This window comes from Tenrec ecaudatus, chromosome 6, assembly GCF_050624435.1.
Source record: "Tenrec ecaudatus isolate mTenEca1 chromosome 6, mTenEca1.hap1, whole genome shotgun sequence".
NCBI classification, from domain to species: domain Eukaryota; kingdom Metazoa; phylum Chordata; class Mammalia; order Afrosoricida; family Tenrecidae; genus Tenrec; species Tenrec ecaudatus.
Window position 1 is genome coordinate 122,532,431 of NC_134535.1, and position 19,463 is coordinate 122,551,893.

The following is a 19,463-nucleotide window of genomic DNA, read 5'->3' on the forward strand; positions in this document are numbered from 1 at the left end:
AGTCACTCTAAATACATAATTTTATTTTGATATTGTTAATAATATATTAAAATAATTGTTTCTATTGATTGATGATCTTTAGCAATATTATGGTTTTCAAAATTAATGTGACATTCTGTTATACTCCTATAATTACTTCTATTAATTGGCCAGTAACATTTTTGTTTGTTTTCTGCATAAATAATGATACCACCAACAAATTTTTTTAAGTCCCAGACTTCTGACTTTCTGCAATAATGAAATATGCTAAAGGAACTTCATGATGATATTGAAAGAAGTAATATTTTCCCTTCTTGATATATGTAAATAGGAAAAGAAAATAACTTTGGGAAACATTTCTAAAACACAAAGTTGTTCTTTTCTCTTATTTAGACCTGTCAAAAACCATGACACTTGTCAACAAATTTGCCCATTTGATGTAAATTATCACTATTTTTGGTATCAGTTAATCATAAAGTCTTTTAAATTTTATTTTTGATGTCCGTAGCCTCGGCTATGATGTCCCATTATTTTATTTTTTTTTTATTTTTTTTCATTCAAGTTAATATAGGGAGTCATGTCTTCAAGGTCAAAGGAAGTAAGGGCCTGATTTATGAACAGAACTGGGTCTGAGATAACCACATATCAGGTAGGAAGTAATATTGGCTATGCGCCAGTGATTAAACATGACTGCTTATTGCACAGTTTTCTTTACATATTTTATAATAAAAGGTCATATATCTGTATTTATTGTTTGTGTTTGTCTATAACTCAAACCTAAAATGACTTGTTCTGCAAGGATTAAGAAGTGGACTTAATTTCCTTCTCTCTTTATTTCCATATAGTTCTGACATGCATATATCATGATAAATTTTCACTTCCTGTTCAGTAAAGGATTATATAGTCAAAAATGTGCTCTCTAAACTCTAGATTACTTATTAACTAATGTATCATTCTCAGGTCTTTAAAAAGTAGAGAGTTTTAGGACATAACACGTGTACAACCATGTGTTATCACACCCTATCTACCCAATTAGCCAGATTTTCCGTGCAGCGATACAGCAGAAGAACTGTGGTTTGTGCTGGGTGTGTTTTTAAAGCAGGAAAATGAGATAAGGATAACACTGACCAGCCTTTCTCAGAGATGGAAAGTGACAGATTATTTCTAATTTTAGTCATAAATTCAAAATTTAGGACATAGCTCAAGTTTTGGGTTGTAGAGGAGACTTTGGTTTCAAGAATCACGACCTTCCCTCTAATCAGGTGTGTATGCACGTGAGTGAGTGAGTGTGTGTGTGTGTGTGTGTAGGTGTGTGTGCATTTTGTTAAGTATCAGTCAAGAGAAAAGGAGATCTCTGTAAACTTTAAGAAAATTATTAGAACTGTTTATGTTGCCATGTTAATTCAAAATGTTTTCTAACCTTTTAAATAGACTTACCAAGACCTATTTGTTATTTCTGAGTCATGTTATTTGTCGCTATAGTTGATATTAGGTCAACTAAGGTAGTTTTGCTCATCTTCATGAAGAGACTGGACATAGAATCATAGTTACTATGTTGCCATAACAAGAAATCTTATCACTAAAGCTTCACTAAGTCCAGAATAATTGTATTTCTCTTTGAATTCTCACTCATGTGCTCTGTGATCTTTTGCAATCCTGCTGCTTATTGAGGTACACTACTTGCAAATGGAAGAAGTTGTATTTCTTGTAACTACTTTCAAAATGTGAAATAAATTTTGATTTTTAAATTCTAAGAACTATATTTGTTAAATTAATTCATACTATTTAAATAATTTTATGATTTTAGCAGACATTTGATTAGTTTGTTAAAGATGATGGTGGTGATAATTTGTTGATGGCAAAACAAATAATATGGACAAAAGTTGAATTCTAATTTGTTGTGAAAAACTAGACAACAAGAATTTCATTATCCTGTTTCCTAAAAAACTTCACTCACTGGCATCCAGCTGATTCTGACTCAAAGGAAACTTATATACATATCAATTGTAACCAATAAAAAACTAAAAATAGAATAATATATGTGTTGCCATTCATTATCTATGATATTCAACATTTTAATTAAATAGCTTAAATGGAGTTGAATTATAACATGTGTTATATGTCCATGATATTTTTGAAATGGTTGGCTATTATTTTACAACAAAGTGAAATTTTTTTAATTGCTTTTACCTGGTTTTTTATATGCTCTCATTTTTTTTCCATTTCTTAAGCCCTGCATAGGGAGGAAGCTTTCTGTATTCTAGTAATTCCAATGATTTTGTTTTCCTCTGGAGACAAGAGAAGGGTACAGGAAAAAAAAAGTTCAATTTCATCTTGTTCAGGAAAACTATTGGAACACGGACATTTGGATTAATCGCTGAGTTACATGTGAAGTATTATTTATATGATGGGATTGATCCGTGACCGGAAATCTCATCATGACTTGGGTATGAATTTTTTTCTATAGTTTTGCTTCGGCGCAATTTTAAGATGCTCGGAATTTTATGTAAAGAAAATACAAACAGAGGACAGCGTGTGCTCGACCACTGTATATTTCCTTTAAATCAAATCTTCAAAACTCTTGAACTTTCCTCTTCTCTGAGCCCAGTCACACGCACTTGAGGAAGTTTGGGATAGTGAAGTGACAGGACTGGAGCCATGAACACTTAATTTTTATCAAATTGTTACCGCTCCACTTGTAAAGTCTAAGGGAATCTAAGTTGAAGAGTCTACACGCATTTTAATTTCTTAATCAAATAATATAGCAAACAAATATGTCATATTTGTCCTAACAGATTTTTGTGAAATTTAATTTGGATAATATATATTTGAAAGTGCTTCTTAACCTAAAATGTTATAAATAACTCATATTTGGTAATTCCTATTACATAAACAATATGTTTAAACATCTCAAATATTAATTTTCCTCATCCATAGACATTACCATTTGTACGTCATAGATTTAATGAATAAATTATGTTATGTAGAAACATTGGTTAAATCTAATTTTCGATACAAATTATTAGTGCAATTTATAAAGCATTTTTCAATATTAAGTAAATGATTAATATTTCTCAAAGAAAGGAAAGTATGTTTGCTTGTTTTGTCCAGAGACCAAAGTTGTTATTTAATCCTTATCCAAAATTTTTACTCTTCTGTTTTAGCCATTTTATGCCCTTCATTATAATAAAAATTAAACACACTACCATTTATTGACACTAAGGTCATGTGACTGAATTTAATTTTAATAGTACTTATTCAAGTTGTATTTGTTCCCCTCTTTTTTTCTACCCATAGTTTTTCTCTTTCTTTTTCACTCTTCTTTCTCCTTTCTTCCTTGTGTTCTCTGTGAGAAACCAGGACGCAAAGGTAAATTAGTCATGTGAAGTTAAATAGTTAGTAAATATATATATCTAGATTTGAATACAGGTTAACTCCCAAGGCTGTGTTTTCTTGATTATATTGATGTCCTTATTTTAATATTAAGTTTCATTATATTATGAGCTTACATCTTATAAAATACATGGGATCTTGTTAACCATATTTTATAAGGCGATATATGTATTTTATTAACATTATAAAGTTTGAATGTCACAGAATCAAATAATATGGAACACAACTAATTCATGTTACTATACTTTTAAAATTGTGAGAAGTCTTCAAAAACTTTGTAGAAAATGGAATTCAAGCTTTCCACAAACTACTTGAAACCCCTTATATAATCAGTGAGAATTATTATGGAGATAATGATTCTAGTACCAAAAAAGTTTAAGTGTTCTATTAACCTGAACTTCTTATCTACAGGTATGAATAAATGTTATAACTATAACTTTAGACTGGCAAAAAACGATGCTTCCACACGATGCCAACGGCGAAGAGCTCCACTAATTCCAAGCAATGATAGAGAAAATTGTAAGTTCTATATTCCATATGTTTTATTTTTTCACGACACTGAGTTGAATCTTGAAAATTATCTAATTAAATATATAATAATTATTCAGTTTATATTACCTTTGTGCAGGAAGCAGAACTGAGATTTATTTTAATACAATGTTGAAATATATGACACATTGAATAGAAAACACCAAGAATCTCTTGCTGCCAAAAGAAATGATGAGATGACTTATGATAATAATGTCAGTGTCATAGGAGTTTCTGAGGAATCACTGAGCAATTAGAGTGGTAATGGGAAACAAGAAAACCCCCTTCAAAGTTATGTCATTAAAAATTATAGAGCTTATGACTCAATTGGTCTTTATAGAAATACTTCTGAATGGTGAATAAATATTCTCTAATAACTTTATCACTCCAGAATAACATTGACAATAGAACTTGAGATAGCTCCACAAAAGTAAAAACAGATAATCTCACAAATGAATTTAATGAAAAATTTAAAATAAATTATTAGCAAGTAGCAGTATATCATGAATTAATTCATTTAAAAGTATAGGTAATTATGATATGATTATATCCATAATTATGTAAAACTCTGAGCTCCTAAGACCCTTAACCTATGACCAATATTATATTTTATTTAAGACAAATATTTGTATATAGAGAGCTTATGTGTTCAATTGTTTTGAGGTTAGTGGTTAGAACCCACCAGCTGCTTCATGAGAGACAGAGATTGGAGTATCCTTGCGCAAAGATTTATACTTCTACTTTGTCATGCAGTGATACTACTAGACATAACCAACTGAACACCAATAGGATAGACATATTCATATATGCATATTTTCAAAAGTTATAATTATGCTAATGGATAAATTCTATAAGCATTTTCATGAAAATTAGTTAAAGGCAAGAATTTTCACTATCATTTTTGTTTATGTTGGACTTTATATTGCTTTGGTGGTACTAGCCAATGAAATTAATCAACGAAAAGACAAAAACAGTATTACAAATTAAATTTTAAAAAGAAAACAAGTATTTTATAGCAAAATATGTCATCTTTTAAGTGAATAAAACTTTTAAAGCATCACTAAAATTATTAAAATGTAAGGAGACTATGTGAATTTGATCAAAAATAAAAGCATAAGATTAATTATCATCATAATTTAAATATAAGGACAATATGATGGAAAGAAATGCCATATGCAAGGGAACATGGCAATGGTTATCTTTTCCTTCTACTTTATGATTATTTAAAAAATACATTTTGCATATAAAAACTAAAATAAAAATAAACTAAAGAAAGTGCAACAATAGAAAAATGTATTTGGGTAACAAAATATTACAAAACTACAGAACGTATTAAGTATGAATTTTGTAATATTGGAAGTTAGCAAAAATAGAAAGAAAATGAATAAATATCCTAGGCATTAGTGAGCTGAAGTGGTCTACCATTAACCATATTCAATCTGAAAATCATACAGTTAACTATTCAAGGGGAATGGCCTGGCAATCATAGCCAAAAAGGACATTTCAAGATCTAATTGGAAGCACAATGCTGTCTGTGATAGGAGTATAACTATTCACCGTTAAAGTCATCCAATCAATGCAACTGGTATTCAAATTTATGCACCAGCAAGTAAAGATAGTGATGAAGAAATTGAAGAATTCTACCAACTACATCAGTGTGAAATTGATCAAATTTGCAATCAAAATGCATTGATAATTATTGGAGATTGAAATGCAAAATTTGGAAACAAAGACAAAGGTACAGTAGTTAGAAAATATGGCCTTGTTGAGAGAAAAAAATGGAAATCACATGATAAAAATTTGGAAGACCAGACACACTATCTCTTGATAGCCAGGTACCGTCAGCTTTCTTCACTACATTTGCTTATGCACCCATTTTGACTCCTGTGATCCAGTAGGGAAGGTGCCAGATTATTAGAACAAAATGTTCTTGAATTGAGGGGGTGCTTGAGTAGAGGACCAATGTCTGTCTGCTACCTTAATACTTTACTAAGGAAAATGTAAGAAAAGAGAGATTAATTTTTATTTTTGGTGCTGTGTAAAATGGCAAATTCTGAATTGTAATTTTTAATCATTATAAAACCTGTAAATGCAACTGCACTTACACTTTTAAGTGTTTTCCTAGAGAAGTACTTTAAAATGTGCAGTAAGGTGAAAATAAATGATACATGGTATCATCATTTCTGAAATCTAAAACTTGAAATAAATTCAAAGATCCATTTAAAAAATTCACAACATATCCATTTAGATTTCGTTAATACGGATGTCAACAAAATACAACACAACCATCTAGTTATGAAAAAGAGATAGCCTTAAAAGTCAAGAACGACGATTTTCACCAGGATGTTTTCATGAGTTCATTTCCAGAATATGATAGATGCATATATGTATATTTCTATATCTTTTTAAAAGATGATAAAGAAGACCTGGCTACATTTATTACTGTATTTGCAAAGAAAGGTCAAATTGTCAACTTTCAACTCTACTAAGAGAAAATGAAGGATTTGAAGGGAGCCACGCAGCCCAAGTTTTAGAGTGGGTTCCAACATATGGCAAGGTGCCTGCACAGAGTCCGACTGCTCCGTAGTATGGACTCCCAGGCCACAATCACGATAGACACGGAGGACCACGTCTTTCTCTTGCATGGCAGCTCATTGTTCAAACTCATTTAGCAGTTCACTGCTTTGCCATGCACCACCAGAGCTCCTATGTGCGCTGAAGAATAACAAAGCAAAACAAAGACCACTAGTCTTCCTCCCAGAAAAATCACTCTAAATGTTCTCTTCAACACAATGGGGCCCTTTTTCTAACCTCTCTGTTTTTCTTTGGCAGCATCTCAAATTTTCCTTGGCCGTTTTATTGCTGTAGCTATGGGGATCCGTTTCATTGTGATGGTAACAATTTGGAGTATGATATACACAAATCGTAAGTGTTAACAGAGAAATACATTGAAGCCTTGTCGATCTAACAATTGTAAATCATTTCTTTGATTAGGACTCAGAAGGCAACAAACAGAAGCTAGCTGTGTTAGTCCGGGTAGACTAGGGAAACAGAACCATAGAAACTCAGATGTGTATAAGAGAGAGTTTTATATAAAGGGTAATTAATTGTACATTAAGAAAGCATCCCAACCCAGTCCAGTCCAAGCCTGTAAGTCCAATATCAGCCCATATGTTCAATATCAATCTATAAAGTCCTCTTCAGACTCATGAAACACATGCAACGATGCTGAATGCAGGACGATCACAAGCCAGTGGGTAGAAAGTGTTTGGATCCAGTGGTGTTGTAAGCATCTCAGCACTAGCAGGAGTCTATGTGGCTTCTCTGCCTTCAGAAGTCTGGTTGCATCAGGGTAGGTCCATGTGGCTTCTCCTACTCCAGGCACTAAGATAGTTCCATGTATCTTGTCAGCTGCAGTGTCTCCCAGGGAGTGAGCAGAGAGAGAGAAGTGTCTCCCACCTCCAAGGAAGAAATACCAGATTTCCCAGAACCCTTAGGAGAAGGCCATGCCCACACAGAGGCCTGATTGGCTAGGATCCGATTAACAGACTAGACTCCACCCCTTCACTCTTAATCCTCTCAACTCCCAAATTGACACCTGATTATGTAACTACCACACTAGCAAACTTGAATGAATGCGCATTCTTAATGTATTTTACAATTGATCTTAAAATTTGTATGTGATTTTTGCTAGTGGTTACATCACACAACCTTTTAATTATCATGATTATTTTTATCAGCACTATTCAACCAAGAATCTACAATACCTTTGGATGGTAAGTTAATATTTTCTAATACTTCCCAATGTAAATTGTATACATCTGTTTATACTAGGGAGTCTGGATGGCCTAAACAATTTACAATCTTCTGCTAATCTAAAGCCTGACAATTTGAACGCATCAAGTAGCTCCCAGGAAAAAAGGACTAGTGCAGTCCTTCTGTACAGTCAGCAAACAAATAAAAAATAAACTCAAACTCAATGGATCCGTTCTACTCTGTAACAAATGGGGCCACCGTGAATTGGTATTGATCTGATAAAATGGTAACTGTGTGTATGTGTATAGTACTCAATCACGCAAGCTACATTCGCTACTACTTTTTCTTTCTTTCTTTAACAGAAAGGTATATTTGTTTTTTAAAAAAAAATCAATTCTGACTAATGGTGGCCGTCTAAGATAGAGTAGAACTGCTCCTGTGGGTTTCCAAGACGGTAACTTTACGGGAGCAAAAGTGTCCTCTTTCTCCTGCAAAGCAGCTGGTGGCTTCAAATTGTAGCTCTCACCATTAGCAGCCCATCGAGTAACCACCATTCCGCCACTAGTAGAGGATGTTTCATTTTGACACATCTTTCTTTCGATATAAATGTGCAGGGAGGGATATGACAACGAGTGTGAGCATAATGGTTTCACTGTGTAAAATTTTAGAGTTGAACTGGGAAAGCTAGTTAACGAATGTAGATAAGATCTGGCGCAACATTCAAACAAGCAAAATTAATAACATTTCTCCCTCTCTAGGCAGTTACTGTGGCCCATGTCCTAACAACTGGATATGTTATAGAAAAAATTGTTATAAATTTTCTAATGAGAGCAAAAACTGGTACCAGAGTCAAGCATCTTGTGAATCTCAAAATTCCAGCCTCCTGAAGATATATAGCAGAGAAGACCAGGTTAAATATTTATTTCAATTCCCCTTCCTATATTTAATCTTAAAATATGGGGCAGGTTAATGGAATACAAATTTGGAATGGGTTGCATCTTTCTTTTAATACTGATACACTGTCATCTCAGACAAGACAATAAAGTTATGGATAAAGTCATATTTAACAAGACATTCTAGGAATCAGTATACTATACTTTGAAAAACATGGTAGTATTACTTTAGACAATATCAAAATGAAATTGTTGATTCACTCACAATGTATTTTAATCTTTAGTTTGCCCCTTTTAAAATGTCCCCATAATAACTTTTTGTAAAGTTTTTATTGTGGCTTATGTGGAGGTTTATATGTTAAATCAATATTTCATTAAATAACTTATACAATTTTATTTGAGGACATTAATTGAAAATACCCACAATGTAACATCAATTAGCCTATCATCTCCATATAATTCCCAATTTAATTCTCCCTTTCCTAACCTTTCTTGCATTCTGAATTTTTTCCTTAAGAAAACATTGCCCTTTTGATCTCAAAGTGCTCATTGTATAAGGAGTGCACAACTCATTGCTGTTATTGTTCGGATTATAGACCTCTGTATTACTTGACTGAAACTGTTAGTCCCCTGCTTGAAGCATGACTAGGGGCCATAGTTTGGAATTCCCATCAGTCTCTCCAAATACTGTCTGGCCTTTTTCTCATTGTGTTCCCTTTATAAATTCACACTCTATCCAGGATGGTCTAATGTGATCCCTTTTAAAGCAGTTGATGATAGTAGATGGGCATCATATAGTTTTTTCTGGTTTCAAGTTCATGGAAGGTGACCTTGAAGTTCAAGTGGTCCGCCCATTAGTCCACTGAAATAATTGTTTCTTTACTTCTCAAAGTTTCTTCCTTCTTCTTTGCTCTGAATGAGGAGTGTCCAATGAGCTGCTCACAAACAACTGATCAAAGTAAAACTTAAAATGTGGTCTTTGTTGATTATCTTATACTAATTGATGTATGTATAGCATGGATAAATAATACACATGCAGGAATATCCTCTCTCAAACCTATACATATTGGGGGGTATAATTGCATTTTCCTTCAAACACCTGTTCAGCCTGTATGTCTGGCTATGCATCCACTTGTAGAGAATCGTTATTGCAGGAGCATGGGGATATTGGTATTCACCTCTGTTGCCTTTAACTCTTGTATTTTTCTCAATAACTTCTTTACTGTCATCATTTTTGCTAATATTCCTCCCATTATATTTGTCTTCCTTTTAGTCCAATCTAATATGTGTTTACCCTCTAGTTACTGATTTATTCCACCCCCTTCTTCCCTTCCACCCCTGGTAGCCATGAAGGATTATTTCTATTTGTGCGAAAACCCTTTCCTGACTTTTTATAGTAGTGGCCTCCTGCAAATGTCCCTTTTGGGGTGCATGCATCTTACTAAGCATGATGCCCTCCAGTGTCATCCATTTTATAAGGTTTCACAGATTCATCAGTATTCTTCAATGTTTCAGAATTTCCACTGTGTCTACTGATGTACTATGGTATGTTTATATAGTCTTCTACTAACAGAAATTTGGATGTTTTTCAACGTTTATGTATTACAAATAATGCTGCAATGAACATAGGTGTACATATATCTATTCATTTTAGAGCTTTCCTTTTCCTTCAATATATGTTTAAGTGGTGGGATTTATAGATCATAAGGGATTTCCATATCCAAATGGCAAAGGAAGTATTGTCCTGTTTTGTACAGTAATTGTACCATTTCACACTCCCATCGCAGTGTAGGTGGGTTCCAGTCTCTCCCTACTCCCCCGTTTTTGTGGATTTCTGAGTTTTTTACCCTTTGCTATTCATGCTAAGGAGAGATGGTATCTCGTTTTGATTTGCATCTCTCTCTGGCTAAAGAAAGGAAGCCTGGTGGTTAAAGGGTTACACAGATTGGCAGTTTGAACCCACTAGCTGCTCCACAGAAAAAGATGCATCTCTCTGTTTCTGTAAAGATTTAAAGTCTTGGAAATCCAAAGGGGCAACTCTCCCCTGTCCTGTACAATCACAATGAGTTTGAATCAACTTTATCTCAGTGAGTTTGGTGTCAGCTATGCTCTGAAAAGTTCATAGAATTCAGTAATGAAACTATCCAGACTGCTTTTTGTGATGTTGGGAATTTCTAATGACCCGTTCAATGTTTCTGTTATGAATTTGTTCAAAGTTATGCCTCAGTCTGTTAGGTTAGTTGGTAGTCTGTTTCTAGAAATTTGTCATTTTCTTCTAGATATTCAAATTTGTTGGAGTAAACTTATTCACATGATATTTTCCTTTTTTATTTCTGTTGGTTCTGTTGTGTCCTCATGCATTTAACTTATTTTCTATTTGCAGCATTTTTGTAGATTTTCCATTGATTTGTAGAATATATTGATTTTCCATTGATTTGTAGAATATATTAATGCTTTCAAAGAATAAAGTTCTAGTCTTGTTTATACTTTTTCTTTTTTCAGTTTCATTTACTTAGTGTCCTTTATATGCCTATAAAGTCAATTTGGTTGGTGATGCTGTTTTGTTCTTCTGTGTCTTTGTTTACTTTCTTTTGAATTGTCCTGTCCATCAAAAGTGATGTATTAAATCCTGCTACTATTATTATTGTAGTTGTTTACTTCTTTATTAAACTCCATGAAAGTTTGGTTAATGTATTTAGAGAAGCATAGATATTTATTATGGATATACCTTCTTGCTCAATTGGCTCCTTCAATCAGTATGTAATTGTATAATGTTCTTCCATATCTCTTAGGTTGGTTTTTATCTTAAAATCTATTTTATCAGAAATTAATATTGTCATGCATGCCCATTAAAAAATCATTTTCTTGGGGCTCTTAAAGCTCTTATAACATTTCATAGATCCGTTGTATCAAGCAAATTTGTCCATATGTTGCCATCATCATTTTCTAAACATTTGCTTTCTATTTGTGCCCTTGGTATTAGCTCCTTTCTTTTCCCCTCTGCCACCCCCCTCCCACACTTGTGACCCCTTGATAAATTATAAATTATTATTGTTTTCATATCTTACACTGAGCAGTCTCACCAGACCCATGTTTCTGTTGTGCATCTCCCTGAGGGGGTCACGGGGGGCGGGGAGGAGGTTAGGGGTAATGCCGATCATTGCCATTGGTTTCCTCTTCCTCCCTTCCTCCCCCCATCTTCTCCCTACCCTCCTGATATCACTACTCCCAGTTCTGTCCTGAGGGGTTTATCTGACCTGGATTCCACGTGTTCGGAGCTCTTATCTGTGCCAGTGTACATGCTCTGTCTAGCTAGAACTGAAAGGCAGGAGTGGGTTCATGATAGTGAGGGGTGAGGGGTGAGGAGGCCTCAAAGAACCAGAGGAAGATTGTGTGCTATACTGTGCCTTGGATGATCATCTCTTCCTGGGGACCCTTCTGTGACGGGATCTTCTATTGTCTACAGATGGGTTTTGGGTCCCTGCTGTGACCCCCCCTTGTTCTCAACAGGTTTTTGTTGTTTTGGGTCCTCAGGTATCTGTTACCTGATTCCATCAAGACCTCCTGATTGCACAGGCTGGTGTGCTTATTCCATGTGAGCTTGTTGCTTCTCTGCTAGCTGGCCCTTTGTTTAACTTCAAGCCTTTAAGATCCCAGGCGCTAGTCTTTTGATAATTTTCTTCACCGCATTTGCTTATGCATCCATTTTGTCTTCAGTGATCATGTCAGGAGGGTGAGCACCGCAGAATGTCAGGTTGTTAGAACAAAAAGTTCTTGCATCGAGGCAGGGCTTGAGAAGAGGTCCAAAGTCCATCCACTTCCTCCTGATATTGCCATATAAATATATGTACCTAGGCCAATATCTATATTTTTATGAATTAATATATTTATATAAGTGCACACCTATGTTTATATCTCTTTCCATAGCTTTGTTTCCTAGATCTTTCCTTTGTTTTCTTTTACATTCTTCCTACCCCACCATCATGCTCACTCTCCTTCTGACTCCTAGTAATTCCTCAGCCAGATTGCTTTTGCTCCAACACCTCCAGGATCTCCTCGTTGTTAATTTTAATTCTTTAATTACTCCCCTCTCTATGGCATTGTTTGCTCAGGACTCCTTTCCCCAGGCTCCTCCTCCCCCCAAGTCTCTCCAGAACTGTTGGTCCCATTGCTTTCTCCTCAGGCTTGTTTCCTATGCCTGTCGTATACATGTAGGCAAAACAACAATAATGGAGACAAAACAAATAAGAAAACAAAAGATTGAATAAAAAGAGAGGAAAATGAAAAAGCATATATAATTACAGATCTGCCTGCTGACCTTTATGACTATCTCCCCACTGGTCCTAGGGGTTTTAGGAACTGCCTTTCCTAGTCTGAAGCCTATTTGGGGGCTCCTCAGGGGCATTGTGGCTTGGCTTTGCCAGCGTTGCTGATCTGTTCTGTTCCCTTCTCGGTTTGCCCCACTAGGAGGGTGGGGTGTCAGAGCAGACTCACTCATTGCTGGGTCTTCCCAGTATTGTCCTGTGTCACCATATGCTCCAGCGAGGGGACATCACGTCTCAATCTTTTGTTGACCCTACAGTCCTCTCTGTGCCTCAGCAGCTCTGTGCAGGGGTGCAGGAATGTCGTCAAGACTTGGTGTGTTGTTATGGGCGCTCGTCCTTCGCTCTCTCTATTTCTTTCTTGGTTTGCTTTTCTGTGGGTGTGGCAGGTTAGCGCCTTTCCCTGACCTGTAGGTTTAGTGTTGTTCTCTGTAGCGCATACTTCTAGGGTGGGGTCAGTTTGTTTCTGATTGAGGCAGTCATGTAGACCTCTCTGTTCATGAGTTGCTCCACGTGGCTGTGTTGCCCTTATGGTCTGATGCTTGCCTATTTTTGGTTGCCATTTGCTTAGTATATATTTCTACTCTTTGATTTTTAGTTTACTTTTGTCTTTATTTCAAAACTGTGTACAGAAATAGCAGTCTAGTCTATAAGAGTAATCAGATAAATAACTGTTAGAATCATAAGATATAGATAAGAAACTGTGATAGTCTGGGTACTTTAGAGAAACAAATCCACAGAAACTCATCTGTATAAGAGACAGTTTTATATAAAGGGTAAGTGCACTTCAAGAAAAAATCCCAACCCAGTGCTGCCCAAGCCCACAAGTCCAACATAAGCCCATATGTCCAACACCAATTCATAAGGTCCTCCTCCATATCACAAAAAACATGGCATGATGCCTACTGCAGGAGGAAAGCCGAATCAGTGAATGTGTAAACATCTCAGCACTGGCAGGGGTCTCCACATGGCTGCTCCAGCACCCAGGGCTGCATTGGGGTAGGTCCATGTGGTTTCTCCTCAGGGAGGTCTTGCCGGAAGACAGCCTTGCAAGCTGAAGCAGGGAACTGGCTAAGGCAGGTGCACCCTGGTCCGACCATCAGAAAGCAAGAGACCCGAGAACTAGAAAGGCGAGGCTTACCAAGCCATTTATTCCTCTGCCCTTCAATTAACTCCACTTGTGTTTATCGGCCAGGTTGGCACAATAAACTAACTACCTCAGAAAGTATCATAATAAATGTGTGTATTAATTCAAATTGTTTGACAACATATTAACCACTCAATCTCATATCACCTTGGAAGGAATATGGCAAAGTTAATCTTCATTTTTCACAGATTCTGTGATTGCTAATTTGTCAAGTTGCTAAAATTAATTTTCAATAACCAGTTGAATAAATATCATTCTCTCTAAATCTTTTATGGACATTTGTAACGTAGCAAATATTGAGTTACCAGACATGAGCAGCTGAGGTTGAGCAAAGCAAAGCTTATTGTTTCAGCCCTCCTACTATAAACAATGTCTTTTAAAAAATAAAATTTTCCTGGTGAATTGGGAGAGAGTTTGCAGAGCAGATCATCAATTTAAACTGTCTTTTCATTAGCTACTTAGTGGCATATTTTCATATTTCTACTTTCTGTTAGTAATTTTACTATTTACAGCGGTTCTCCAAGAGTAAAGTCACATTGACATGTTCTCAAGTTTAACAAGGCTGTGGTGTGCACTTCAAAGAAAATATGTGTGTTAGACAACTTCATCATGAGTCACAATTAACTCAAGGACAGCTGACATCAACAATAATGGATAACCTTCATTCACCATGAATTCAAGGGCAGCCATGAGTGAAATATTAATGAGTTTACTATATATATAAACACACACACATTCAATAAATTGTAGTTAAACACATTGTTGTTGCTATTAAGTACCATATAGTCAGCTCTGTCTGTGACTTTTTGTATCACATAATGAAATATTCAGTTGTGCATCGTCCTCACAATCATCCCATTGAGTCCATTGTGGGAGCCACAGTGTCAATCCATTTCATTGAGAGTTTTTGTTTGTTTGTTTATTTTCTGTTGCTAACCTCCTAATTTACTAAGAATAATGTTCTTCTCAAATGGAGTGACATGAAGTTTCATCACCCTTGATTCAAGGAGTGTTCTTGTTGTACATATTCCAAAATAGATCAGATTTTTAACATTAACATACTTAAAATTAGATTTTTATATTGACTTTTTGACCAATATATAGTGTCCCTGGTTTTTAGGAGTTGAAGCCAGTATTCCCTATATACAACTGGTTTGGTATTCAGGATTGTCATGTTCCTGGAAACCTTAAAGAACACAGACACCAGAAATAATGAGAATTAACTGTACTTATTTTGGACAAAAAGGTACATGCCTCATGCGAGTGTAGAGAGCATCATTAAGTCCATATAACCTCAAAAAATTTTAATTTTAATTATTTCTTAATTATGCTACAGAAAATGAATAGCTACTTTAGTAGGAATTCAACCATTTACATAGGAAAGGCATGAAATCAAAGGCATTACAAGTGTTCTATATGCGTTGCCTAGGGGTAAATGAGACCACTTAGAGAGCAGAGCATTTTCCACAAGGAAGGATGAGATAAAGCAAATGATTAGAGCCTGTGACTCACAAAATTTTATAGCACTGACTATATTTATGGTTATTTGTGATTTCCAACAGGACTTCTTTAAATTGGTGAAGTCTTATCACTGGATGGGACTGGTGAAAACTTCAATAAATGGATCCTGGCAGTGGGAAGATGGATCTTTTCTATCACCTAACCAGTAAGTTTCTGGCTCCGAAGCATTTATCTCTGTGCACTTATTTCTTAATTGTGTCCAGGTTCACTCACATTTCACATTTTTCAAACATTCCCAGAATAGTCTTATAGTCAGAAAAATTAGAGCTTTCGTTTAGAAAAGGAGAGAGTTCAGAAAAACAACAAAGCCAGTAATAATGGATTTCGTGAATTTGTTTCTGTGTGCTAAGTACTGTACAAGGTAGGTATGATGTTATACCTACCTATGATAAGAAGTGTGAAACAGGTAAAGTACTGTGTGTGTATATATATATATATATATATATATATATATATATATATATATATATATATATTGTTCTGTTGTTGTTAGGTGCAATCTAGTCATTTACAGCTCATAGTGACCCTCTGTACAAGAGAAGGAAGCACTGCCCAGTCTGGCCTCCTAATTGTTCTTAAGTCGGAGTCCGTTGTGGCAGCCGCTGTGTCAGTCCATCTTGCTGAGGGTCTCCCTCTTTTTCTCCACCCCTCTACTTTAGCAAGCACAATGTCCTTGAACTTTATTGAGATATAATTGATGTACAATAAATGATACATATTTAAAGTGTGCAATTTGAACATTCAATAACTGTGTACACCTCAACATAATTAAAACATGTGACATATTAAGCTTGCCTGTCACAGCCCAACACGTCACCACTACACCTCCCAGGCTCCTCCATTATTACAGAACTCATAAATACAGCCTCAACATTTGTTTTGAAATGAGGCGAGTGTCTGAAAATCTATTATCTTGAAAGTTTTCCATCCTATAAAAAGTAATGTTCTTATGTAAACAAGGTGTAGTGCTTAGTCCTTTTAGATACAGATCCCATCAGAAAATTGTTTGTGCGTGTCAATTTCACATCAAAGTGGAGTCATTACTCTTTCTGTGCACTTTATTTCGTAAAATAAACAAATCATTCTTTTAACCCTTTATCTCCAGATTACTCAAGATTTCAGAGTAAAGCACATACTTACAAATACACACACACTCATGTATATCTATATACATAAGTGTATACACTATTATAGTTGAGGATCCCACAATTTGTTTTTCTATTGTTACCAAGTAAAATTGCGTATATTTGAAGACTGCTTTATTTTTGCAAAAACACAAAACAAAACCATTGCATCCAAGTGGATGCTAAGTCACAATTTATTTCATTTATAATCAAGTATTTGTGTTTAAATGAACGTTTTTAGCTTTCACTCAAGTATATACATGAAGAAATTTCAGAGCTTCTGAATTCACTTATTTCCAAAATGTAAGAAAACAAATATAAACACACATAAACTAAGATATAACCTAATATATTGCTTTTACCAGAAGAATAAGTACTATGCTACATGGTTGAAAATTATGGAGGGGTCAGTGTAAGACATGAAATTTTTTTTTATAAATTATTAAGCGTTCATGAGGGAAGGAGGGAGGGTGTGTGTGGGGTGGAGGGGCAATGAGCTGATACCAAGGGCTCAAAGAAAGAAAATGTTTTGAAAATAATGATGTACAAATGTGCTTGACACAATGGATGATGCATGGATTGTGATAAGGGCTGTAGGAGCCACCAATAAAATGATTTTTTTATAAAAAGAGAATTCAGAAGGGTCTGACATGAACCAAACAAAATCTCATGAATTTTTTTGTTCTTTATCTACCTATATTTTGAATGCAATATGGATTATCAAATATTTATATCCCTGTCTCAATAAAGTAATAAATAGAATGTGTTCTTCCCTCCCATGTAGACTAACAATAGTGGAAATGCAGAAAGGCACGTGTGCAGTCTATGGCTCAAGCTTTAAAGGCTACACAGAAAACTGTGCAGTTCTCAACACATACATCTGCATGCAGAGGATTGTGTAAGGAGTTTAAGATTTACAAGCTACTAAGTTTAAGTAACACAAGTAATTCTTGGATGTTTTCTATGAATTTTTTATAAAGAAAATAAAATAACCAATGTTTATTAAATTATCTATTTATGTGTCATCCCAAAGAATGCAACTTTAATGGAAGATGAGTTTAGCAGTTATAGAATTTATATTCTACAATAGAGTTTGTATGTATGATTTGTTTGCTTTTTAAAATAATTTATAAATAAAGAAATTCATGTTTAAATTAATAAGCTATTGAAGGTGCCCATGACTGATCTAAATTTTAACATATAATGTTTAAAAAATGTATAAAATTGTAATATGAACAGTTTTTTAAGAACTTTCAGAACTCTAGGTGTGGTAGTTACATAATCTCATGTCAACTTGAGGGTATTATGAGTGAATAGGTCAAGTCTAGCCTGTCAGTCGGGTCATAGCCAATGATGTCTCTTTATGAATCTGACCTTCTCATAAGGGTTGTAGGAGCTTCCTCTTTTTCCTCTGGGGGTGGGTCACGCACTCGCTCTGTCTTGGTCTTCCTGCTGGCAAGCCACATGCAGCCACACTGATAGCAGCCAGAGCCCTGGAGAGACTTCTACCACCATTGGAGCCACACGACTTTTCACCCACTGGCCTGTGATCTTCCAGTATTCGGCATCATTGCATGTGTTGCATGAGTCTGAAGAAGACTTTATAGACTAGTATCGGACATATGGGCTAATGTCGGAGTTATGGACTTGATCTAGACTGGGTTAGGATGTTTTCTTAAAATGCAATTACTCTGATATAAAGCTATCTCTTACAAATAGATGAATGTTCCTGGATTTGTTTCTCTGGTCAACCCGGTATAACACACGAAGCATTTGACATTTAAATGAATTTGCAGCTGGTGAGGAGTATATTATTGCTGTTTGGAGGTTGTGTTGAGCCGATGCAAACCCATGGTGACCCCATGTGACAGAGTAGAACTGCTCCTTAGAGTTCTCCAGGCTGGGATTTTTCCAGAAGCCAGTTTCCAGGTCATTAAAATTTGGAGCTCTGAGCTGGATTTGAACCACCAATTTTTTGGTTAGCAGCCAAGTGGTTAACTGTTGGACCACCAGGATTCAATGGGGGTGTATTATGGTACAATATCATGTGTTGCATATTCAAAACCATTCATATTAAAAAATAGAAATATACTAATTTTTAATTAAATCTATTAAAAACTCCCTCAAAGTTTTGAAAGTCATTAATTTAATACAGCACATTCTATGTTTTTAAGAAGTTGCATTATTTCTTACATTAAGATAATAATCTGTCTGTAGTAAACTCATCTGCAGTAATTAATAAGCTTGATTACTACATATTGTTAAAAGTAGAAAATTTGAGGAGACTTTATAAAGATTATGGAAATAAATTACAATATAGCGCTGATGAAAACCACATCATGTTTCTAGTTCCCGAAAGCTTAACCCCCACCCACCCACCCACTACCATGACTCAGTTCTACCTTACAAATCTGGCTAGACTGGAATAAACACATTGGTACAGATAAGAGCTTTTGGTCGATGGAATTCAGGACAGATAAAACCCTTAGAAACAGTAGTGGGAGTAGCAATATCATGCGGGTAGGGAGATGGAGGGTTGAGGGGGAAGGAAAGAAGGTTGGAGATTTAGCCCACTCACAAGGTTGGAGATTTAGCCCACTCCCCAAGGGGATGAATAACAGAAATGTGGGTGGAGGAAGACAATGGACAGTGTAAGGCATGAAATAACAGCAATAATATATAATTGATCAAGGATTTATAAGCAGGGAGGGGTAAAGAGAGGAGCTTATACCAAGGGCTCAAGTAAAAAATGGTTTGAAAATGATGATGGCAACAAATGTACAAATATGTTTGATACAAC

At 35.2% G+C, this 19,463-nt stretch overlaps 1 protein-coding gene across 1 annotated transcript; it reads left to right on the plus strand.

The window, feature by feature from the left end:
- The first annotated feature begins 2,365 nt into the window (after nt 1–2,365).
- Nucleotides 2,366–17,565, plus strand: KLRK1 (killer cell lectin like receptor K1). The gene is given in 7 exon segments (XM_075553096.1): nt 2,366–2,426; nt 3,784–3,891; nt 6,733–6,825; nt 7,641–7,676; nt 8,415–8,566; nt 15,581–15,684; nt 17,448–17,565. Coding segments are annotated over 7 exon segments (672 nt in total).
- The last annotated feature ends 1,898 nt before the right edge of the window (nt 17,566–19,463 follow it).